The 23,110-nt window shown below is 47.7% G+C and overlaps 1 protein-coding gene across 1 annotated transcript; it reads right to left on the reverse strand.

The window, feature by feature from the left end:
* Positions 1-937: 937 nt before the first annotated feature.
* On the reverse strand, positions 938-22,405 carry DNASE1L3 (deoxyribonuclease 1L3). Its single transcript, XM_064367266.1, has 8 exons — positions 21,989-22,405; positions 15,509-15,597; positions 12,808-12,897; positions 11,840-11,952; positions 8,696-8,808; positions 5,827-5,984; positions 1,654-1,750; positions 938-1,114 (listed from the first exon to the last, which is right to left on the reverse strand). The coding sequence occupies exons 1-8, from the start codon at positions 22,253-22,255 to the stop codon at positions 998-1,000; spliced, it is 1,044 nt and encodes a 347-aa protein (XP_064223336.1). The 5' UTR covers positions 22,256-22,405; the 3' UTR covers positions 938-997.
* Positions 22,406-23,110: the final 705 nt, after the last annotated feature.

Consider the following 23,110-nt stretch of genomic DNA (forward strand, 5'->3'; position numbering starts at 1 on the left):
TGCTGGACTCCGATGAGCATCCTTGGTTGCAGAAAGATAAAACCCTCAAGTCCCAGCCAGCCCACTAGGTGTTTGTCACACTGGGGCCCCAAAGACCCCCAACACTGGCCCTGGTGACCAATGCAATGTGGTGGGTGTTGCAATAGAGGTAGGGTACACATGGGGGCTAGAGGCACTTGGCCAGGGCTCTGGGACAGGGCAGGGCATGGGGGACCTAAGCCAAGGGAGAGCATGGGGTGTGCAGGACGGAGGACATCCTCTTGGAGCAAGGGTTCAGGGTGGGACCCTCACAGAAGGTGCGGATGGCGCAATACGCCAGATAACCATCATGGTGTCCAAGACTGAGCTCTCTCTGATGGTGATGGGAGCCCCTGAAGGATGTATGGGCAGGGAGTGGAACTGAGAGTGGGCTGTGGTCAGATTAGTATTTCAGAGGATGACACTGATTGTTCCTGGGCTGGCTGAGTTGGAAGAGGACAATTCAAAGGCGGAGAAACCAGATAGGAGTGGCTTTTACCCTTCAACCCTGTGAGACATGGTGGTGGCCTGACTTCAGACAGGAGGGGGCAGATTCTTAAAACAGTTAATTGCCCAAATCACAGGTGGCAGCTGGGGACTTGGTGTTTCTGGTCATTGCGTATGGAACAGGACCTCTCATGAGGACTGAAAGCGGACGCTCTTCCTCCTCCTGCAGCCTCTGGTGTGACAGGGCTGACGGGGCAGTGACAGTGGATGGGGCTCTGGCTCAGGGCATGAAGACCATCATTTTGGACTACAAATGCCCCTGGTTCCCTTTTGGACAATTCAGGGGACGTATGAGACCAAGAGAGACATAACAGATTCTCCTTTCAATTTAGCTCAAGTTAGAATAAATTCAGGTCAAAACACAGAAGCAGCTAGACCAGTCTTGTTACCTAAGTGCAGGGAGCAGTTCACATCTGTTAGAGAAACATTTTATTTAGAGGCAAGAAACAGTTAAAAGATGACGCCGTTGGATCTAGGAGTGTTTGCTCTTTGTCTTCTTCCTTGGAGTGATAGATTTTTTGCTGTTGGTGAAGGCCCTTGAAGACTGTAGTTTAAATTCAACTGGAAAGTGGTCGCTGACATCCAGGGCCTGTAAGGAGAAAAGGGAGATAGATTTGGAAATTAGGAGATGCCTGGGGGATGCTTTCATCAGTGATGAGCAAATTCAGAACCAGGGAGGAGAGATGAAATGCCGGACGTCACCCCACAGAACACATACTGGTGCGCGTCAGTCCAGGATCAGCTCCATCCGAAATCAATATCAAATCACAGAATCATAGGCATTGAGACTCAAGGAATAGTGACCCATGTTGTGTCTTCAGTGGTGACCACAAAGGATGACATCATCCCATCGTGTGTGTGTGCATGTGTGTGTGTGTGTGTGTGTGTGTGTGGCAGAATCTCATTCTGTTGCCCAGCCTGGAGTGCAGTGGTGTGATCTTGGCTCACTGCAACCTCCGCTTCCCAGACTAAAGTGATCTTCCCACCTTAGCCTCCCAAGTAGCTGGGACCATAGGCAAGCACCACCACGCCTGGCCAATTTTTTATAGAGATGGGGTCTGGCCGTGTTGCCCAGGCTAATCCATTTTTCCCAGATAGTGACGTAGAAAGACAAGACGGCAGCCTTACCTCCTCTTCAGACAGCTTGTAAGCTTTCTGGAAGTCAAAAACGCTGGCTGACTTGGGAACAACAGAACTGACAATTTCTTGTCCTCTAAGCACAATCCTGGAGCAAGGGGAGGGAAAACGGTTGTGTTAATTCACCCTGTGGATTACTGAGATCAAGCCAAGGTCTGTGTCTGCTGTGGAATTGACTGAGCAGCCTGGCCCTTTTATGTGGTGCTCAAAGTCCAGACCTGATTTTAGCCTGTGACCCTGAAGGACAGTGCCTGCGACTTTGAAATAGGATCAGTCCCTGCCATGGTTCTGTGGACACCAGGACACTGTCTCCCAGTGTGGCAATGTCCCTGGTGGAGTAGGAGAAGATTTTATATGACACACGCACACCACCCTATACAACAGTGACTTGCGTACTGAGAACGCTGTTCCCTTTCCAATTATTTTTCACTTTTTCTGATTTGATCATGGAGAAATTCAGGGAGGTGCTGATTTTTCTTTAATACCTCCCTAAGCTCCTGTGTTGACAGAGAGTAGGCTGCCATCTCCGAGCATTCTGTAGGCAAGAGAATGAAGGCAGAATTTAACAACGTGTGATTTTCATCAGACTTAATTTTTAACGTGACCTTCGATTTATGGTAAATGATACTTCTTTCTTACTCATGTTAGTATTATGAAATTTCTTTAAAAATTTATTTCAGGGCCGGGCATGGTGGCTCACGCCTGTAATCTCAGCACTTTGGGAGGCCGAGGCGGGTGGATCAAGAGGTCAAGAGATCGAGACCATCCTGGTCAACATGGTGAAACCCCGTCTCTACTAAAAATAAAAAAAATTAGCTGGGCATGGTGGCGCATGCCTGTAATCCCAGCTACTCAGGAGGCTGAGGCAGAAGAATTGCCTGAACCCAGGAGGCAGAGGTTGCGGTGAGCCGAGATCGCGCCATTGCACTCCAGCCTGGGTAACAAGAGCGAAACTCCGTCTCAAAAAAAAAAAATTATTTCAGTATGAAATTAAGGGATTTAATGAAAAATACTGAGGAAAATCACAGTATGTGTGCTTTGCAGTAATGACAAAAAGTGAGAATGAGGTAGTCTAAGGAGTTTTGGAAACAGACTAACACTCCCGAGTTGAGTGATGCAGTTGGGGTCCACGTGGTCCTGAGTGACTTACCGAGGAATGGCAAGGTGAGTCAAACTGCCATTTCCTGAGTGCCCACTGCCTTTCCCATTCCAATCGACAGTTTTGGTGTCTGTATTTGCTAATACCACCGCCAAGGCTTTTTTCTTTCTTTTTCTTTTTTTTGAGATGGAATCTCGTTCTGTCACCCAGGTTGGAGTGCAGTGGTATGCTCTCAGCTGACTGCAACCTTCGCCTCCAGAGTTCAAGTGATTCTCCTATCTCAGCCTCCCAAGTAGCTGGAATTACAGGTGTGTGCCACCATGCCTGGTTAATTTTTCTATTTTCAATAGAGACAGGGTTTCACCATGTTGGTCAGTCTGGTCTTGAACTCCTGACCTTAGGTGATCTGCCAGCCTCAGCCACCCAAAGTTGCTGGGATTACAGGTGTGAACCACCCTGCCCGGCCTACGGCTAACTTCTAATTCAACCCAAATGTAAATTCTTCACATCAGGTTAGAGATTTGTGAAAGCTTTCTGTAAGACTCAGAGAGCCAAGAACGACGTGTTTAAGGCTCCTCTGTTTCTGACTTCTTTTAGGGATGTGCCGGACCTGGTCAGTGTTCATGTGAAGTTTTCCCAGGCTGGTCCAGGGCACGGCCAGGTCCTGGCGTGTCTGCATGTTCCCCCAGCACTCAGCACATGAGAGGTGTTCAGTAAGTATGTGAACATGGAGCGAAGACTGGAATTGAGACCATCTTGCCTAGCTCCATTTTTAAAACATCATTTTTATGACTTCTTATTTTCTCAATTTATTTTATTTAGTTTTACTTTTGATTTTATTGTATTGAGACAGGTCTCACTAGGTTACCCAGGCTGGAGTGCAGTGGCTATTCCTAGGCGTGTGATCATGTTGCTCTAAAGCCTTGAACCCCTGGACTCAAGTGATCCTCCTGCCTCAGCCTCCCAAGTAGCTGGGATTACAGCATATGCCACCACACCTGGCCTATGACTTTTTAAAAGCCACAAGAGGCTAGACATGGTGGCTCACACCTGTAATCCAAGCACTTTGGGAGGCCAAGGCGGGCAGATCATCTGAGGTCAGGAGTTCAAGATTAGCCTGGCCAACATGGCGAAACCCCGTCTCTACTAAAAGTACAAAAAAATTATCCAGGCATGGTGGTGTGTGCCTGTAATCCCAGATACTCAGGAGGCTGAGGCAGGAGAGTCGCTTGAACCCGGGAAGTTGCAGTAAGCTGTACCACTGCACTCCAGCCTGGGCGACAGAGCAGAACTCTGTCTGAAGAACAAAAGCCCCAAGAGTTACACATGTTGTTATGAAAAACAAGTTCAGAGCATCAAAATAAGAAATTAGTCTTCAAAATGTTGCATGTGATCCCACCATCCATGGGCATTCATGTGTATAAAATCAGGATCCTTTTAGTACACATCTTTTTCTAAACTATTCTGCCTCCCACCTGATCTCCTGTGGCCATGTTGCCTTATGATTCTTCTGTATCATTTTCAATCACTTCCCACTCATTGGCCAGGGGAGAGAAATGGCGCTGGAGAAGCGACTTGACCTACCCAAGGGCACACAACTGGCATGTGCGTGTGACTGAGTGGCCATCGACCCAGTTTTGCTGGAAGTCCTTCAAAATAGGGGGCGGGGATGGTCTGGGCACTGAGTCCCCTGTAACTCCCCACCTTGGGTTTCCACTTTGCAAAGTGATGACTTTTGCAAAGGAAACACCAGCCCCAAAAGCTCCAAGAGGAACAAAGGAGGTCATGGGATGGAAATGAAAGCTAGACCTCAGGACTTGAGAAGTGAAAATGAGGGGCCCAGCAGCTCTCTTGCAGATGGCCGTCTCACACTTCCTCGTGGAGGGCTGCACTCTGGGAACTGTGGCCACCACCTGGGACCAGGCTCCGAGGGGTTTCCCCGCCTGTGGCCCCTATGATGGAAGATCACTGACATTCACACGCCTCCCGCCACTGTTCCCATTGAAGGAGCAAAGATGAAAGCTGTTTGAAAATCAGCTTTAAAAAGCACAGGGAATGCTATGACTTCAATGTACGCATTTGCATTTAGGAATACGTAGCTGAAGCTTTAAACGTATAAATAATGTTGCACTAAATGGTCTCATTTTTAGAGTTGTTTCCTGAGGAAATCACAAATACTTGCACACAATGCACATACAGGATATTCATTTTAGCGGTATTTATAACAGCAAACCCTTGGCAATAGCCTAATGCCTAATGATGGGGATTGGATGAATAAATTGTGGCAAGTCTTTGTGATGGAACAATTAACAGCCCGTGCATGTGATGAGCACTTGCCATATGCCAGGCGTTGTGCTAGCAGTCTGACATGTTATTTCATCTACTCCACGTCGGAGCTTCATGAGTGAGGCACTATGATAATTTCCATTTTACAGGTAAGGAAATGGAGACACAGAGCGCTGTCTCTTGGCCACAGACATATGAAGTGGTGGTGTCAGGACTTAAATCCAGGTCTGTATGACACCGAAGCCAGTGCTTACCTCTGCTAAGCTACCGTGCCCAGGGCTATCACTACGGTCCTGCGGTGCATACACTGCATGTGGTACCCAGTAGAGGCGGCTGAAATTTAATTGACTTAATTAAATTGAAATTTAATTTAATAATAATAAGCTCTCTAAGCAGTGTGCTTTTTTAATTTTTATTTTTAAATTTTTGAGACAAGGTCTCAACTGTTACCCAGGCTGGAGTGCAGTGGTACAATCTCGGCTCACTGCAGCCTTCACCTCCTGGGCTCAAGCAATCTTCCCACCTCAGCCTCCTGAGTGGCGGGGACTATAGGTGTGTGCCACCATGCCTGACTGATTTTTGTATTTTTTTGTAGAGAAGGTGTTTTGCCATCTTGCCCAGGCTGGTCTCAAACTCCTGTACTCAAGCAATCCACCCATCAAGACTTCCCAAAGTGCTAGGACTACAGGTGTAAGCCATGGCGCCCAGCCACGTTGCGCCTTTTCTAGTGCATGCCATGCACTGTGGCGAGCCGGCAGCATCCTGCAGGGGCCTCCTACCTGTCATACGCACAGTTGGTGCTCTTCTTCACCGTGGTGTCCTCTTGGTCCCCAATCAACCACACAAACATGGGGTCGGTCCTCAGGCGGATGTTCTTCCAGGCCTTCTTGGGGACGTAGCTGCAGCCGGCATTGAAGTCACCCATGAAAATGAAATTCTAAAAGACAAGATTTGGAATGGTCACCTGGTGGGTACTGCTGCAGAATGCTTTCACCCAGGACTCCAGCAAAGACTCCGCCTCCAGGCCCAGTAAACAACAGGGTCTGTCGTGGGCTGAATCCTGTCTACCCGCTGCCCCTGCCCCGGCCAAATTCCTATGTTGAAGTACTAACCCCCGGCACCTTAGAACGCAACTGTATTTGGAGCTAGAACCTCTAAAGAGAGAATTAAGGTAAAATGGGGCCATATGGGTGGGCTCTAATCCAAAATGACTGGCGTTCTTATAAAAAGGGGAGATTAGGACACAGAAAAACGGAGCGAAGACCGTGTAAAGACCCTGGAAGAAGACGACCATCTACAAGCAAGGAGAGAGGGCCCCAAAGGAAACCTCACTGCCAGCTCACCTTGATCTGGGACTTCTGGCCTCCAGAACGGTGAGGAACTCACTTTATCGTTTGAGCTACCCAATCTTTGGTACGGCACTTGGTTTTGGCCGCTCTAGCAAATGAATACAGGATTTTTAAAGATTTCTTTTCGCTGTTTAAAATTGAGTCACAGTTTTGATGAGTCAATGACAGGCGAGTGCGTACCAGGCAGGCTGTTGGTAACGGGAAGGAGGAGGTTTGCTGTTCTTAGTTACCACATTTCTGTAATTCAGCATGCAGTTAGGTGGGGATTTAAAGAATTCGGTGAATCTATTCCCTTACGTTTTTCGTCTCCGGCTCAAACTACTGCAGGGTATAAACATATGAGTGAATCGACGCCGTTTGTTACCAAGCAGCAAAAGTGAATTTGGGTGGTGTATTGACAGCCTGGGCATCACTCTTTCTCTCCTATTGTTTTGAAGTTGGAAACTTATTTCTGTGAAAATTCAGTCCCTTGAGGAAGTGGGAGGTATCTTCAGGGGAGGGGACCATTGAGTGAGCTGTCCACCCCCACCCAAGGCCACCAACAGAAACTTTCTATCTTGGAAATATTTTTCCCTGTCTGGCTCTTGAAGCAGAATCGTCAACATTCCATAATCCAGAGGAAGTGCCAGATTTCCTTGTTTGTGTTATTGTTTGGTGGAGCATTGCTGACTTTAGAGTTTTCTTCAAGAACATTTTATTTTGACCTTGGTGATCACGATTTTCCCTGAGATTGATGGGTTCAGCTGAGGACGGTTGTCTTCCTTAACCTCAGTGATCACCAGCTTCTGCTAATACAGACATGATTTGCTGAGCGTTCGCTATGTGCCGGGCCTAGCGTTAGGTGTCTTTAAATTTACACCTCATAGCAATAAACAATAGGAGGTAGAAGGGCCCACCGACTTCTGTCGAAACAGGATTGAGAGGTTCAGTGACCTGCTCTAGGCCACAGGACAGGGATGTTCAAGTGGTGAAGTCAAGAATCGCACCCCAGTCTGCTTCACTGAGGCAGTTTCCCCTCTTCTTCACTTTTAAGGGACTGATGCCTTCCCACAGCCCAACACTCATGGATGCTCAATACATTTTTGTTGAATAAGTGAATGATTTCATAATTTTTGGAAAGAATGAATCTTGCTTTTGACCTATTTATTATTAAGCAATGAAATACACCCTGGTCTTTTCCACGCCCAGCTCTGATGGACTATGTTCACACTTTTATTTGATTCATTTTGCACTTTGAGCAGCAGAACTCAGGAGGAGGAAGGGGGATCCCAGGAGTCACATTCCGAAAGGAGAAAAGAGAAATACAGAAGAAGAACCTTGGGGGCACTTCCGTATTTGCCAAGAGCTTTCACAGACCCTCACAGCCACAAGTGGTGCATCTCTCTCTTCCAGAAGTGGAAAGAGCGGAGCCTATAGGGATGGCAAATGTGTGCCCCTTCCATGAAAACAGCACCCCAAGTTTCTTTGGGAGACCACCCATCCATCCTCCACCTCAAATGATGAGTTTGGGGTGGAGCTGAGGTGGACACAGATTTAGCCAATCAGAGTATCTCAACCCCTGATCACAATGATTGGTTCAGGGATGAACATATGATTCAGTCAGAGCCAATGAGACTCAATCCCAGAGTATTTGTTGCATTGTGGGAAAGAAAATGTATTAGTTGGTCTGGAGGCTGCTGGTGGCCATCTTGCCATCCCATGGGTGAAGGCAACCTGAAAATGGAGCCACACAGAGGAAAGGGGGACCAGGAGATGGAAAGGAAGAGATAAATCAAGCCCTGATTACCTTGTCTGAGCCCTGGATCCAGCTATGCCTGAACTACTCCTGGACGTTTCAATTACACAAATCAAACAATTGCTCCTTCTTTTCATCAGCCATGTTAAGATTCTGTCGCTTGCTGCTGAAACAATCCTGACCTGTCTATGCCTCACGCTTCTCAATTGCAAAGTGGGAATGAGAAAGGTACTGTAGCTACCTCAAGGGATTATTGGGAGGATTACATAAACTTGTCCATGTCAAGCTTCAGCACAGTACTTGGCACTAGCTATTCACTCAGTAAATGTTGGCATCTGTTATTAATGGGAAAGTGTGGAAATTCACAAGGCCCATATGCAGGGTACCCAGGCAGATTTAGCAAGAGGGATACTTAGGGCTGAAGAAAGGCCTTAAAGGAGGCTGTAAGTGGTGGTGGCCTGCACATGCCCTGCCCCTCTCACTCCCTGGAGAGGTACTCATCCCACTCAGGGACCAGAGCCTGCCCCTGCTAGATGGGAAAACGGCTGACACAGTGGTCGTCACCTCTGCCTTCCAGCGGTGTTTCATGTCCATGTAGACATCAACCAACTCATCGATCTCTTTAACGGACGTCTCTGGAGTGGTGTGCAGGGGGACAATCACGAAGTCTTTGACAACTGAGGAACAGGAAAGAGGCAGAGGTCACACACTTCCCCTGTCAAGGTCTCACAAACACTGCTGGAGGGAAATAGGCTCTCCCCTCCAGAAGGCACGGGCTGCATTGTCTGGGTCCTCAGTTCCCAGAGGGTCCAGCCAGTGGTGGAGATTTTAATTGATCTTGAGGTCATTAGGCTGCCTATTTTCAGTACATGAAAGACTCATTTCTCCCACTTACCCTTCATGGCTAAGAGAAAGCTGCTAGACTGTGTTCCATGCTGCATTGTGGGTGCTTTTATTTTCCTATTTGTGTGTGTGTGTGGCAAATCTGTATTTTCTTCTGTTTCTGATGTATTTTATCCCTCTTCTTTCTTTTTTAATTGACAGGTAAAAATTGTATATATTTATGGTTGTATTTTCTACCTTTTTTTTAAGGTTTTCTTTTTTTTTTAAGACAAAATTTCGCTCTTGTTGTCTAGGCTAGAGTGCAATGATGCAATCTCAGCTCAACAAAACCTCTGCCTCCCAGGTTCAAGTGATTCTCCTGCCTCAGCCTCCAGAGCAGCTGGGATTACAGGCATGCACCATCACGCCCAGCTAATTTTTTTTTTTCTTTTTAAATAGAGCTGGGGTTTCTTTTTTTTTTTTTTTTTTTTTTTTTCGAGACGGAGTTTCGCTCTTGTTACCCAGGCTGCAGTGCAATGGCGCGATCTCGGCTCACTGCAACCTCCGCCTCCTGGGTTCAAGCAATTCTCCTGCCTCAGCCTCCCGAGTAACTGGAACTACAGGCACGCGCCACCATGCTCAGCTAATTTTTCAAAAAGAAAAAAAAAATTTCCAAAAAGCCATTTAAAAATTAGCATGATATTCACAAAGGACTTTTGTGCAGTGTCTGAAAACCTTCCCCCACCATTGGAGGACCAAGAAAGCCTGAGTGTGGCAATGTGGGTGAGCCTCAGAAGCCGTGCCTGGACCACCTGCTAACAGCAGCTGTCACCTTCTGATCACCTCCTCCTGGGACTTCCCCTCATTCTCAGCCTGGATCCCCCTCTTACCTCAAGAGGCAAGGGCTGTGGGATGGTCACTGTTCAAGTCACACAGAGAGGAGCCAGGACTGAGCCCAGCAGGCTGCCTCCAGGGCCCCACGTGCCCTCATCACTGGCTCTCCTCCTCAGGCCTCCCCTGCACTCCCCCATCCTCTTTTGGTCCCCCTAAACACTCCAGCCTCCTTCCCACTTCCCCCTTGTTCATTGTGCCCTCCACCTGGAATGCCCTTTCTCCAGCCCTCTGTATGGCTGGCTTCTTCAGGGCACAGCCTGGTGTCACCTCCTCTGTCTTATCTGGTGCCCTCAACAGAGCCTGGCACATTGTAGGTACTGAAAAAACATTTGATCCTTGACTCCATCAAGCATTGCATAGTGGTTAACATGGACTCGGGGCAGGCAGATGGCTTGAGCTCAGAGGCTCAAGAACAGCCTAGGCAACATGGCAAGACCTCATCTCTACAAAAAATTTAAAAGTTATCTGAGTGTAGTGGTGCGTGTCTGTAGTCTGAGGTACTTGGGAGGCTGAGGTGGGAAGATTGCTTGAGCCCAGAAGGCAGAGGTTACAGTAAGCCAAGATCATGCCACTGCATTCCAGACTGGATGACAGAGCAAGGCCCTGTCTTGAAAACAGAAAACAAAAAACAAAAAAACTTGAGCTCCTGAGGTGGTGACCTGAGTTACAACCCTGGCCTGTCTGTTTCAGTAGCTGGGTGACTCCACGCCTTTGTAAACCTCAGTTTCCTGAAATGTAAAGTGGAGATAATCCACTCCCTACCTTGTAGTCATTGCAAGGATTACGGGAGGCTGGCACTGAATCAGGGGCCAGTACAAGTACTGTCATTAGAGTTGACGGAGCAATCCATTTGGATTTTCTTTCCCCCTGCAGCCTGTGGAGGAGACTGCGATGCAGCGACTGGAGGGAGAGCAAGCCTGTAGGATAGGGGTTCCCCTAACCCATAACTTGGAATTTTTTTTTTTTTTTTTTTGAGACAGAGTTTCACTCTTGTTACCCAGGCTGGAGTGCAATGGCTTGATCTCGGCTCACCGCAACCTCCGCCTCCTGGGTTCAAGCAATTCTCCTGCCTCAGCCTCCCGAGTAGCTGGGACTACAGGCATGCGCCACCATGCCCAGCTAATTTTTGTATTTTTAGTAGAGACGGGGTTTCACCATGTTGACCAGGATGGTCTCCATCCCTTGACCTCGTGATCCACCCGCCTCGGCCTCCCAAAGTGCTGGGATTATAGGCGTGAGCCACTGCGCTTGGCCTTTTTTCTTTCTTTTTTTTTTTTTTTTTGAGATAGAGTCTTGCTCTGTCACCAGGCGCCAGGCTGGAGTGCAGTGGTGTGATCTCGGCTCACTGCAACCTCTGCCTCCCTGGTTCAAGTAATTCTCCTGCCTTAGCCTCCTGAGTAGCTAGGATTACAGGTGTGTGCCACCACACCCAGCTAATTTTTGTATTTTCAGTAGAGATGGGGTTTTACCATGTTGGTCAGGCTGGTCTCAAACTCTTGACCTCAGGTGATCCACCCTCCTTGGCCTCCCAAAGTGCTGGGATTACAGGCATGAGCCACTGTGCCCGGCAAGGATTTTTAAAAAGGAAGGAGGGGCTCGAGCTGTTGCTGTTAAGATGGGAACCGGCACGATCTCCATTTAAAAAAAAATAAAATAAAATAAAAAGGAAGGAACAGTTGTACTTGACAGGGCCAAGGAATTGCAGAAAATAATTTCCATGAGCCTAAATGCTCCAAAGAGAGTGGAGCTACCATTGATTCCAGGAAGTGGGTTCCAGGCTGGGGAGGTCTTGAGTCATGGCATTCTGAGAAGCAAGCCTGGTGCCGTCACACTGAAATGCATCGTCTACATTGAGGTATCAGAAGCGATGCACAGTTGCATCCAGCCTAATGCCTCCCTAATGGGCTGCATAAACCTGAACTCACGAACAAGGCTGCTGTGCATTCACGGGGCATTGGGGAGGTCCCAGACAGAGGGGCCTGCGGGTCTTACCAGTGTAGGGTGACTGGAACCAGACCACAAAGGGTTCTCTGGAAAACACATCTGTGTCTCCATTCTGATAGTCATGGTACTGATAGCTCCTCTTCACAGACACCAGCTTTTCCCTAAAAGAAAGAAAAGGAAGTCCTCCCAGCTGAGTCAGCCCTTTTCTTACTCTTTTCACGAAGCAGAAACGTAGGGTCCCACAGTTTTCTTAGAATCCAGAGCAGGCGCAAGCACGGGATCGTTTGCTTGAGAACAAGGCTGAGTCAATTCTCCTCAACAGCCAGGTAGCTGTTGAGAAGCTGGGAGCTGAAGCCGTACTAATTATCTGGGGCACCCACAAGTTAATGTTCAGACTTAAGAAATTACTAGTAAGGCCGGGTGCAGTGGCTCACACCTATAATCCCAGCACTTTGGGAGGCCGAGGCAGGTGGATCATGAGGTCAGGAGTTCGAGACCAGCCTGGCCAACATGATGAAACCTGTCTCTAATAAAAATACAAAAATTAGCTGGGCATGGTGGCAGGCACCTTTAATCCCAGCTAGTGAGGAGGCTGAGGCAGGAGAATCGTTTGAACCTGGAGGAGGAGGTTGCGGTGAGCTGAGACTTCGTCTCAAAAAGAAAAAAAAAAAAAGAAATTACTAGTAAGAAGAAGAAAAGAATATGAAGTTCAGGAATTAGCTGTGCTGGGCACCTCAGGGTTCCTGCCCTGGGCCAGGACTTGACTATGAAGAATAAAGAACTCCTAGCCCGGCAACCATTGAGCCAACCAACAAGTGAGGTGTTAGGAGACCCTGTGTGTTTTCAGCTTGAAGAGTTAATACTTTGCATAAACCCCCAGTTTTGTCAGCAATTATTTTAATCAACATTGAGAATTAGTTAGAGATCAAAATTTGGTTTTGAAGAAAAGACGTGCATTTTGATTCAATTCACGATTTATTAGTGGCCGTGTTCCAGGGAGCATAGATGATACTTACTTGTAGAGAAAGGCATATTGCTCTTTATATGTGTTTCTTCCAAGCCGAGAGCTAATCACATAGTTGTACCTCATGCCTCTCCTCGAGTTTCTAGAAAACAAAGATTTCACACTGCCTCTTAAGGAATAAACATTCCCTTACTGTACGTGTTCCCCTCTTTCTGATCTGCCTCCATACACCCGATGGCATTATGTGGAAGAACCGCTGTTCATCATAACCTTTGAGTCCAGTAAGGACGGCCACCGTTGATTGACTGGAATGTGGCATCTGCCAGGATCTTTATAGCCATTATTCCTTGCCTTATGAGGACAGTCTTATCATTAGCCCCTTTTTATGGTTTGCAAGTGCAAAGCTGGGATTTGAACCCAGATCCAACTCACCCCCAAACCCACATGCTTTGGCCTGAACCTATGGGAGGCCATTGAGACCCTAGAAGACGATTTGGGCCAGAATTAGCCCCTGCCCCCACTCGTGCCCATGGCTGCAGCTGCAGCTCATGCTTTCTGGTGGAATAAACTTCATCAGGTCACCTGTCTGTGTCCACGAACCACCCCAAGCATTTATCATGAGCAGGAATATTCTCTCCTCTGAAAACCACCAGGCATTTTCTCACGAGCCTTGGGACCATGATTTCAACTCACTTGTTTATATCCGCGTGCTGGGGATACAGCCATGGCCTTGCCCCTCACCTACACCAGGGGAACCAGGCTCTGTGTGTTTGCTAAACCTGCTGATAACTCCACTCTGGGTAGCGCCTAACACAGTTTCACTCTATCTGCTCAGAGAAAGATCTAGGGCATGTCTAAAGCTGCAGTAGAGTCTCAGGTTCAGTTGGAAAAAAAGCAGAGGGGGTGTTTAGGGGCCAACTAAGACCTTACGGAAATTCCTGAGACTTCAGGTGCATTATTCTAAGGTGGACCCAGCCCCTGGGGCCCCTGGAGTGTGGACAGTATGTTCTGCCAGGCTTCCCCTTTGGGGAGGCTGGCCCTGGTTTGGACCTAGCCTGCCAAGTCCTGAGTTAGCAAACTGTTTGTGCTGACTCAGCTGCAAAGTGACTAAGGCCCATCCTGGCTTGTGGGGGATAAGGGGACAAACAGGCTTGGCTCTGCCTGGAGTCCATGACAGTCTAGACAGGTTGGGGAGTGCCAAGACCACTGGTGTGAAAAGACTCGCCCCACACTGGCTGTGGTGGAGATGCCTGGAGCTCACCTGTTCCCTCAGTCTCCCACAAACCTGACTAGGGCCACTCCAAGGAAGGCTGAGGTGACAAAGGATAGAGCACTGGCTATGAGATCAGACACGATGCAAGGTCAAAGGTGGGCTTGGCCACTTACTGGCTGGGTGACTCAGGCAGGTCCCTCTCCTCAGTTCCCCCACTAAAAGGGAAGCCCTTCGGCAGATTGACATGGATTCTTGCCTGTTTCTACAGTTGTCCTCACATTCCTTCCCTATGATGGGTAAGCCCTGAGGCTGGGGGGTGACAGCACCAGGATCTACCACCTCGCCCTTGTCCAACACTCAGACATGGCATTTGTTCAAAATTCCCTATTAAGTGTGTCTTGCTGAGATGGCCAGGTGCAGTGGCTCACACCTGTAATCCTAGCACTGTGGGAGGCTGAGGCGGGCAGATCATTTGAGGTAGGAGTTCAAGACCAGCCTGGGCAACATGGCAAAACCTCGACTCTATGAAACATACAAAAATTAGCCAGGCATAGTGGTGCATGACTGTAAATCCAGCTACTTGGGAGGCTGAGGCAGGAGAATTGCTTGAACCTGGGAGGTGGAGGCTGCAGTGAGCCAAGATCTTGCCACTGCACTCCACTCTGGGCGACAGAGTGAGACTCTGTCTCAAAAAAAATAAAAGTACTAAAATAAAAAGCAAGTGGCCCCCATTCCTTCACTAGCCCCCTTCACCACAGCTCTCTGATCACACCCCGCAGAAGTAACCACTATTAACAGTTTGGAGAGGATCCTTCCAGTCTTTCATCTTCTATGCACATGGAAACACAAATAGACCCTTGTTCATGTAACATGATGACTCAAATGGACTATTTTACCTACAATTCTCAACTTGCTTTTTTTCAACATATTGCAGCCATTATTCTATGCTTGGATATTTAGCTCTAAGTTATTCTGTAGCAAGCATGATTTTTTTTTTAAGAGACAGTCTTGCTCTGTGGCCCAGGCTGGAGTGCAGTGGGGTGATCATGGCTCACTGTAGCCTAAACCTCATGGGCTCGAGCAGTCCTCCCACCTCAGCCTTCCAGGTAGGTGAGACTACAGGCATGCTAGGCACACACCACCATGCCTGGCCACCAGCATGATTTTTAACAGCTGCATAATATTCCAGTGTGTGAGCATGTCATAATTTTACTGATCTTTCTTCTATTGTTGGTTAATCTTTTCTCTTTTTTCCAACATCTTCTTCATAATTGTACTTTTTAGGTCAGACTTGTCTGCTTTTTTTCATTTATTTCTTCCAGACCCCTCATCTATTTCCCCTATTCTGTTTTATCATCATGAAATCAGCTGATTGAATGTTCTCAGGACCATGGCTAAGGGAGCTGGAATTGTGGGCGGCACTGGCTGTGTGAACTGGTGGTCAAGTGTGAGATCTCACATGACTTTCAGTTCCTGGGGGCTTTCAGATGCCCTTGCACTTGACCTTGAGCCCTAGAGGGCCCATCCTTCCCCATGTTACCCATTCAGCTTCTCCGTCAGCATGGGGCAGATCCTGTTGTTGCTGTCCTTGATTTCCATCACGAGTATGATGTCACAGCGTTTGATGACCTGCAAGAAAGAGAATTTGCAGGGGTTTGAGGTCATTTACTGTAGATGGATAAAACCTTTTATTGGAGACTTACTGTGTTTAAGTATTGCATTGCATGCTTATTAAAATAATTTCTTCTCTGAACTGAATGAAGGACTCCCTGAGGCAGGTCCTTTTTTATGTACGTTTTAAAGAGGAGCCTGAGGCTCAGAGAAAGTTGAGTGAATTACACTCCCAGTCACCCTGCTAGAAAGTGGCCAAGGCGGAATTTGAACCTATGCAATTCAAGCCTAGAGCCTGTGGTCATGACCTCCCCACAATATCCTGCCTCTTGGCTTTGCTTGAATAATTACGATAATAATAAGAAATATTGATTGAGCCCTTAGTAAGGCAAGGTAACAGACTGGATTAGAAATAAAGAGGTATCATTATAATGATAATAATCATCAAAGCTGACATTTACTCCAAACCTACTTCAAGCCTCACAACAACCCTATGCGATCACTATGCTTATTAGCCCATTAAACACCAGCAGAAAGCAAGCTCAGAGTGGTTGAGTGACTAGCTTAAAGTTACACAGCCAGATTAGGTGGTAGATCCAGGATTTGAACTCAGGCCTGTGTGACTACAAAGCCCACCATAGTGAACTGTTAAAATACAGTTCCTGCTCTTGAAGACGCATAGTCCAGCAAGAGAGACAAATGCAAACAGCTAGCTATAATGTGAGGGGGAAAAATCCTGCGCTAAATAAAGGTCACAAGTTATAGAAGTGTTGAGGAATAATTAAGAGCTTCTATTGGGAGGATTGGGAAGGGCTCCAAGGTGGAGGTGACATTTGAATGGGCCCTGAAAGATGAGAAGGCACTCAGAGAGAAAGGAATACAGGAGAGGCTCCTTCAAGGTAAGCAACAGCCTGGAGGCCAGGGTGCAGACCAAGCCCACAGCGCTTTGTGAACGCAGGGGCCTTTCCGTGTATGGGATCCTGATGGGCTCAATGTCACAAGATTTGTTGGTCAAGGACAAGGCATCCCCAAGGTTAATTTCTTTTGTTGAGACAGGGTCTTGTTCTGTCACCCAGGCTGGTGTGCAGCTGTGTGATCATAACTTACTGCAGCCTCAATCTCCTGGCCTCAAGTGATCCTTCCACCTCGGCCTCCCAAAGTGCTGGAAGTACAGGCATAAGCCACCGTGCCTGGCCCCCAAGGTTAATTATGTCCTCTTACATAGCCTCCAAAGACCTGGAGTAGGAGGGTTACGCCAGTGGTCCTCTATTTCCAGAGCACACGTTCCAGTATCGTCTTCAGAAGGACCGAGTGGGGAGAGACCAGCACTCACCTGTCCGGGTGCCTCTGTGACTGGGGGTTCAGCCTTTAGGAGGGTGCCTTAGGCGGGAGGTCCATCTGTGTAGTGACTGAGGAGTAGAACAATGTCCTAAGGCTGGAGCCTTCCATGGACAGCTTGAACTCCATGGCATCAGCCACGCAGGGCTCTCCTGTGAGCTGGAAGCTGCTGGCCAAGTCAGCCTGCCGATTTAGTCACTGTGACTGCCACCCCTTTCTAGAAGGCATTTTCGAATATATATACCCTTTGACCCAGTTTTCCCACTTTGAAGAATGTTGTCCTGCAGGGCAAGCTGGCTAAAGCCTGTAATCCCAACCCTTTGGGAGGCCAAGGCAGGCAGATATCCTGGGGTCAGGAGTTTGAAACCAGCCTGGCCAACACAGTGAAACCCTATCTCTACTAAAAATACAAAAATCAGTCAGGCACGGTGGCGCACACTTGTAATTCCAGCTACTCAGGAGGCTTAGGCAGGAGAATCACTTGAATGGGGGGAACAGAGGTTGCAGTGAGCCGAGATTGCAGCACTGCACTCCAGCCTGGGTGACAGAGTGAGAGTCCATTTAAAAAATAATAATAATAATGTCTTTCATTGTAAGGAAATAAGAAATATCCACTATTTCTCTGCACCTCAGGTTCCTCATCTATAAATTGGGATGATAATATCAGTCCCTCACAGGGTTGCTAGAGGATTAAGTGGGTACCAGTGCCAGCCATCTAGGAGACATGTAACAAATTATTATTACCTGTACAGATCAAAGAGAAAGATATACTGCAACAAAAAATTGGAAACAACCTAGGTATTGCCAAACAGAAAATCATTCAATGAATTATGTTGCAAACACAGGATAAGGCATTATATAGCACTAAAGCCATGTTTTAAAAGAATATGAACATCATGGGAAATATTTATAATAGAAAGCAGATACAAAACTGATGCCAGAGGACGGTGTCCATGCTTCAGACCGATGCACTCACACATGCCTGCAAGAAAGTTACCCAAATGCCAAGAACTATTACCTTCGAGTCACAGGATAATGAATAATTTCTTTTCTTCTGTACAGGTTTCTATGTTTTAACAATAGTCTCCAATGACCATTTTCATTTTAATAATCATTGTTTAATTTATACAAAATAAAATTTAAAAATTAGACCTTAATAATTAAAATTGCAGTCTGATTTAAAAAAGAAAACTGCTTGATGAGGAAGGAATCGTCGGGGGTAATGACCAACATTTATTGGGACATGGCAGGTGCATTTCCAACTAACTTATTTAACATGAGTGCAATGAGTTGTCTTATATAACATGCTTAATACAGTGCCTGGCACACAGGAATGGCTTCATGAGAGTTACCGCTTATCACTGACTCATCAATTTTCGTGGTAACTCTTTAATGCCAGTCCTCAATACCAGTGTAGTTGGGTACTCTGAGGCTCCATAAGTTTTAGTAATTTGAACACAGAGTGAATATGGGCCAACAAGTTATCTACACTACAGAGCACCTTCTTGACCACTATATTTATTTATTTATTTTTGAGATGGAGTCTCGCTCTGTTGCCTGGGCTGGAGTGCAGTGATGCGATCTCGGCTCAACGCAATCTCGGCCTCCTGGGTTCAAGCAATTCTCCTGCCTCAGCCTCCCAAGTAGCTGGAACTACAGGTGCCTGCACTACCGTGCCCAACTAATTTTTGTATTTTTAGTAGAGACAGCGTTTTGCCATGTTGGCCAGGGCTGGTCTCGAACTCCTGACCTCAGGTGATCCATCCGCCTCGGCCTCCTAAAGTGCTGGGATTACAGGCATGAGCCACCATGCCCAGCAAAATATTCCATTTTCAAATCTCTCTTGACACATGTTCTCCCTGCTCAAATTTCAGACCAGGAAAAATACACTTGCCCTCATTCCATCTCCTCAAGAGAGCCCCAGGGAAGGAACCTTCCAGAGCTGAGACCTGAAACACTGATGTTTCCCTGACTAAGGCCAAATTCCTGACTCTGTTCACAGGAAGGGAAGAGGAATTTCTGCGTTGTGCACGCCCAGTGTTGAGAGAATCCATCAAGGTGTGTTATAAGTGGCCCTGGGGAGAGGGGAAGAGATGGTCTGGAGGGGTCTTGAAGTATCCAGGGCTGGCCAGGCACGGTGGCTCACGCCTGTAACCCCAGTGCTTTGGCAGGCTGAGGCAGGAGGAGCTTGAGTTCAGGACTTTGAAACCAGCCTGGTAACAAGTGAGACCCCATCTCTACAATCTTTTTTTTAAAACAACTTTTTTTTTCTTAAATTAGCCAGCGTGGTGGTATGCTCCTGTAGTTCCAGCTACTCAGGAGGCTGAGATGGGAGAATTGCTTGAGCCCAGGGGGTCAAGGCGACAGTGAACAGTGATTGCACCACTGCACTCTAGTCTGGGCAACAGAGCAAGAACTTGTCGAAAAAAAGGAAGAGAGGGAGAAAGAGAGGGAAGAAGAGAGGGAGGGAGGGAGGGAGGGAGGGGAAGAGAGAGAGAGGAAAGAAAGAAAAGAGAAAGAAAGAAAGAAGGAAAGAAAGAAAAATGAAAGAAGGAAAGAAAGAAAGAAGGAAGGAAGGAAAATAAAGAGAAAGAGGAAGGAAGAAGGAAAGAAGATAGAAAAATTAAGAGAAAAAGAAAGAGAAAGAATGAAAGGAAGGAAGAAAAAGAAAAAGAAGAAAGAAGAAATTAATTAATAAATAAATGAGGGAAGAAAAGAAAGCAGGAAAAGAAAGATCTGAGGCAGAGGGTGGCTTGTGAAACCCTGTTTCAAGCCTCTAAGCAGGGAGCAGCTCAGCATGGTGGGAAGAGCCTGGGCTCCAATCCTCCCTCTGCCACTTACGTGCTTCACAACTATTTGGACAACTCACTTCACCTCTCTGAGTTCCATTTGCCTCCTCTGCAAAATGCGCACAATAATCATAGTGGCTGGGAGGCTGAACTGGATACTGCCCATTAAGGGCCTGGCACATAGCATGCACTGCTGAAATGATAATTGCCCTCTGCTGTAAACTCCGTGAACAGGGAGGCAATGCCTCCCACAGCCACTGCCACATCCTCAGAGCCTTGATGTGTCTGACACAAGGTCTAGCTTCAATGAGCCTTTGCTGGATGAACAAGCTCCATTCTTTAAGGTCATACTAGAGAACACACGGACAGAGGAGACTCGGCCAGGCAGGGGTCAGCATCTGGTCGGCTGCCCATGGTATGCGGGGGCCGCCCCAAGATGGAGAAGGCAGGCCTCCCTCCCTCTCCAGCCTCCCCAGTGCAGGTCGGAATGATGGCAGCATGACGCTGCTGAGTCTCTGAAGTGATAAATCCGGGATGGAAGAGTGGAGAAGGCATCCCAGCTTCTATGGCTAGGCTGCAGAGGGGTGTTTGACCCCAGCTCTTCCCCTTCCTGGCTATGGAAACCTGGATAAGGGGTTACTCTCAGCCTCGGTTTTCTCAGTTATGAAGTGGGGGCAACACCACCTAAGTCACAGTATTAAATAAGAACATAGGATTCCTGGCCTATAGGAGGTGCTTAGTCAATGGGTGCTGGAGATAATCCTATTCTGAATGCCGGGCGTTCTTGGGTGACTGTGAGTGCCCTGTTGGGTGGCTCTTGCAGTGTTTTGGGGATGGCTTCTTGGTAGGGTGGGGAGGGTGGGGCAGCCTTGACAAGGACTTTGGACACGCCCTGCAGGACATGGCTGCTCGGGGGAGATGCAGAGTTCGAGCCCCTGTGATGGGCTGCATCAGTGAGGAAGGTGATGGGAACTCAGTGGCTGCCCAGGCTCCACGGGCCGTGCGTGAAGTGGGGAGCATCATCTCCTTGCATGTCAGGGTTTCCCAATGAACAACCTTGTCATGGTTCCCACAGGCTTGGCATTGCTATCCTGGTTAAACGACACCATCTAGAAGGCCTTGGGTACCTCCCAAAGGGTAGGGCCACCCATATCTAAGAGGCTCATCCAAGTAAGAACAGAGCCTGCCAGTCCTCACTCCAATCCTCCTTCCCAATGAGAGCAACAGCAGCGGCTCTGGCTCATGAATACCCGCCTTGTTGCAGGCGCTGCTGGGTGCCTCAGGCACCCTGAGTTCTCTTCACCAGCTGGTGCTACAGGTGGCAGTGGGGCGTGGGCGCCGTTTTACTGCAAGGAGCTGGTGGTTCAGGGAGGTGCAGGGACTCCCGAGCCCACAAGTCTGGCAGGTGGGATCTGAACCCAGGGCTCCTGGCCTCCCCCACCACACCATAGTGCCCCAGGTTTCCTAAGGTGATAAGTACCCCTCCAGAGTCCTGGGGAAGGGTTAAGTTGCCAGCATCAACAATAAACTAACCTGTAGGATAAAGGGAGTCAACTGACTCCACAGAAAGCAAACGGTGTCCCCAGACATTGGGTATATCACCCAAGGAAAGTGTAAGTGAAGGTGGAAGGAGCGGGGGAGTAGAGGAGAGGGAGAGAGGAAGGAAGGAGGAGAAGAAGGAAGAAAGGGAAAGAGGGGGAGGGATAGTGAGGATGGGAGAGAGAAGGAAGGGAAAGAGAAAGAAAAAAGGAAGAACAAAAAAGAAAGAAGAAAAAGAAAGAGAAAGAAGGAAAGAAAGAAGGAAAGAGAAAAAGAAAAAGAGAGAGAAAGGAGCTGGACTTTGCTGGTGAAAGGACCAGCTGTACAAGGTTACTTCATCTTTCTTTGTTCACCGCCTCTGCCTGGGGAGTAATAGTCCCTCTTCATAAAGATTATGAAATGAAGTCATGTGCTTATAGTGCCTGATATAGGCATTCAATAAATGGCAATAAAAAGCATAACAGCCAACCCTTACCTGGAATGTATAATAAGCCAGATACTACATTAAGTGCTTTCCACTTGCCAACTCCTGCAGTCCCCCCAGCCATCCTGGAGGATTGTGATCAGCCCTGTTTTCAGATGATGGCAGGAGGCACAGAGAGTTGAAGTGCTTATTGTTCCAAACCAGGTGCTACTTTCCCCCTAAGGGCTAATTTTAAATTCCTTGCTGTCTCTTAAAGTCTGAAGACAGGAGAGAGGGCGTGAGGGGTGTCTGGGATCCTCGTCCCAGGAAAGGGGCTCACCTTCACAATGACATCCATGGCATTCTGGTCTTCCTGCTTGCTTTCTCCAAAGGACCTCACATTGAAGGAGCAGATCTTCAGAGCCAGGGCGCTGTGGATGGAGAGGAGGAGGAGCAGCAGTGGGGCCAGCTCCCATGACATCCTGGCACTGCTGTGGCTTCGAGACTGTGAGAAGACAGCAGTGCTTGGAATGCAGGATTCTGGCCACCTCCACAGGCTCCACTGACTTATAAAGCCTGAGATAACAGGAATTACTGGATTTCTCATGCAACTTTCAGTTCTCTGAGGAACTGAAGATCATGGGTTTTAATCCCCAAGGAAATACAGATACGTTGGGCTAGCCTTTTAGGAGCCCTTATGTTCGTCACCCTGGTGCGGAAATTGGCATGCCTCATTTAAGCGCCATCCTCCACAAAGTCACTCATATCCCAACAGGGAGCCAGCTCTGACATCTAGTCATCGGGCCTGCGGTTGCATGCCGTGTGCCTCTTCCTGACAGTGGATGAACTCGGAAGTGGTCCACCCTAGAGGGCACCTGGGGTGACGGAACCTTCTGCTGGGGGACAATGAGGCAGGAGGCATGGGAAATTCTGCTGGATTTTCTCTAAATCACTGGGATTTGGCGGCCCACTGTCCTCGGACACACCCAGACTGTGACTCTAATTGCCCTGGTGGTGTAAAGTAAGGTCAAGTGTAGTTTAAATTACTTAATTTTGTAGGCGGTTTTACTGTACAAATTCTAGTAGCGTGTTGCCAGAGAAAGCAACGGGGATCTGATCGAATGGATGAGGAAAATTTCCCTTGACTTTGAGAGCAAATAGCCTGTGAAACCCATGGAGAGACCCATGGTCCAAGCTGATATTGATTTAATGTTGGCGAGAATTGTGTGACCATGGGAGGAAAAGGTCTTGTAAGAACTGTAGGATTTCAGCTCAAGCAAAATGATTTTTAGAGATTTAGGCAGGAAACTATGAAGATCTATCTGTAAAGCAAAAAGAAAAAAAGCAAAATCCAATCAAGGTATATTAACGGACTTTGGCAAAGATAATTCTTCTGTGAAAAGGGTAAGGAATGAGAATAACTCAAAGTCAGCATCATGATCTCCAGAACACCCCCTCTCAA

Source organism: Aotus nancymaae, unplaced genomic scaffold (assembly GCF_030222135.1).
Source record: "Aotus nancymaae isolate 86718 unplaced genomic scaffold, 86718_ANA_hifiasm-v0.15.2.pri h1tg000067l, whole genome shotgun sequence".
NCBI lineage: Eukaryota > Metazoa > Chordata > Mammalia > Primates > Aotidae > Aotus > Aotus nancymaae.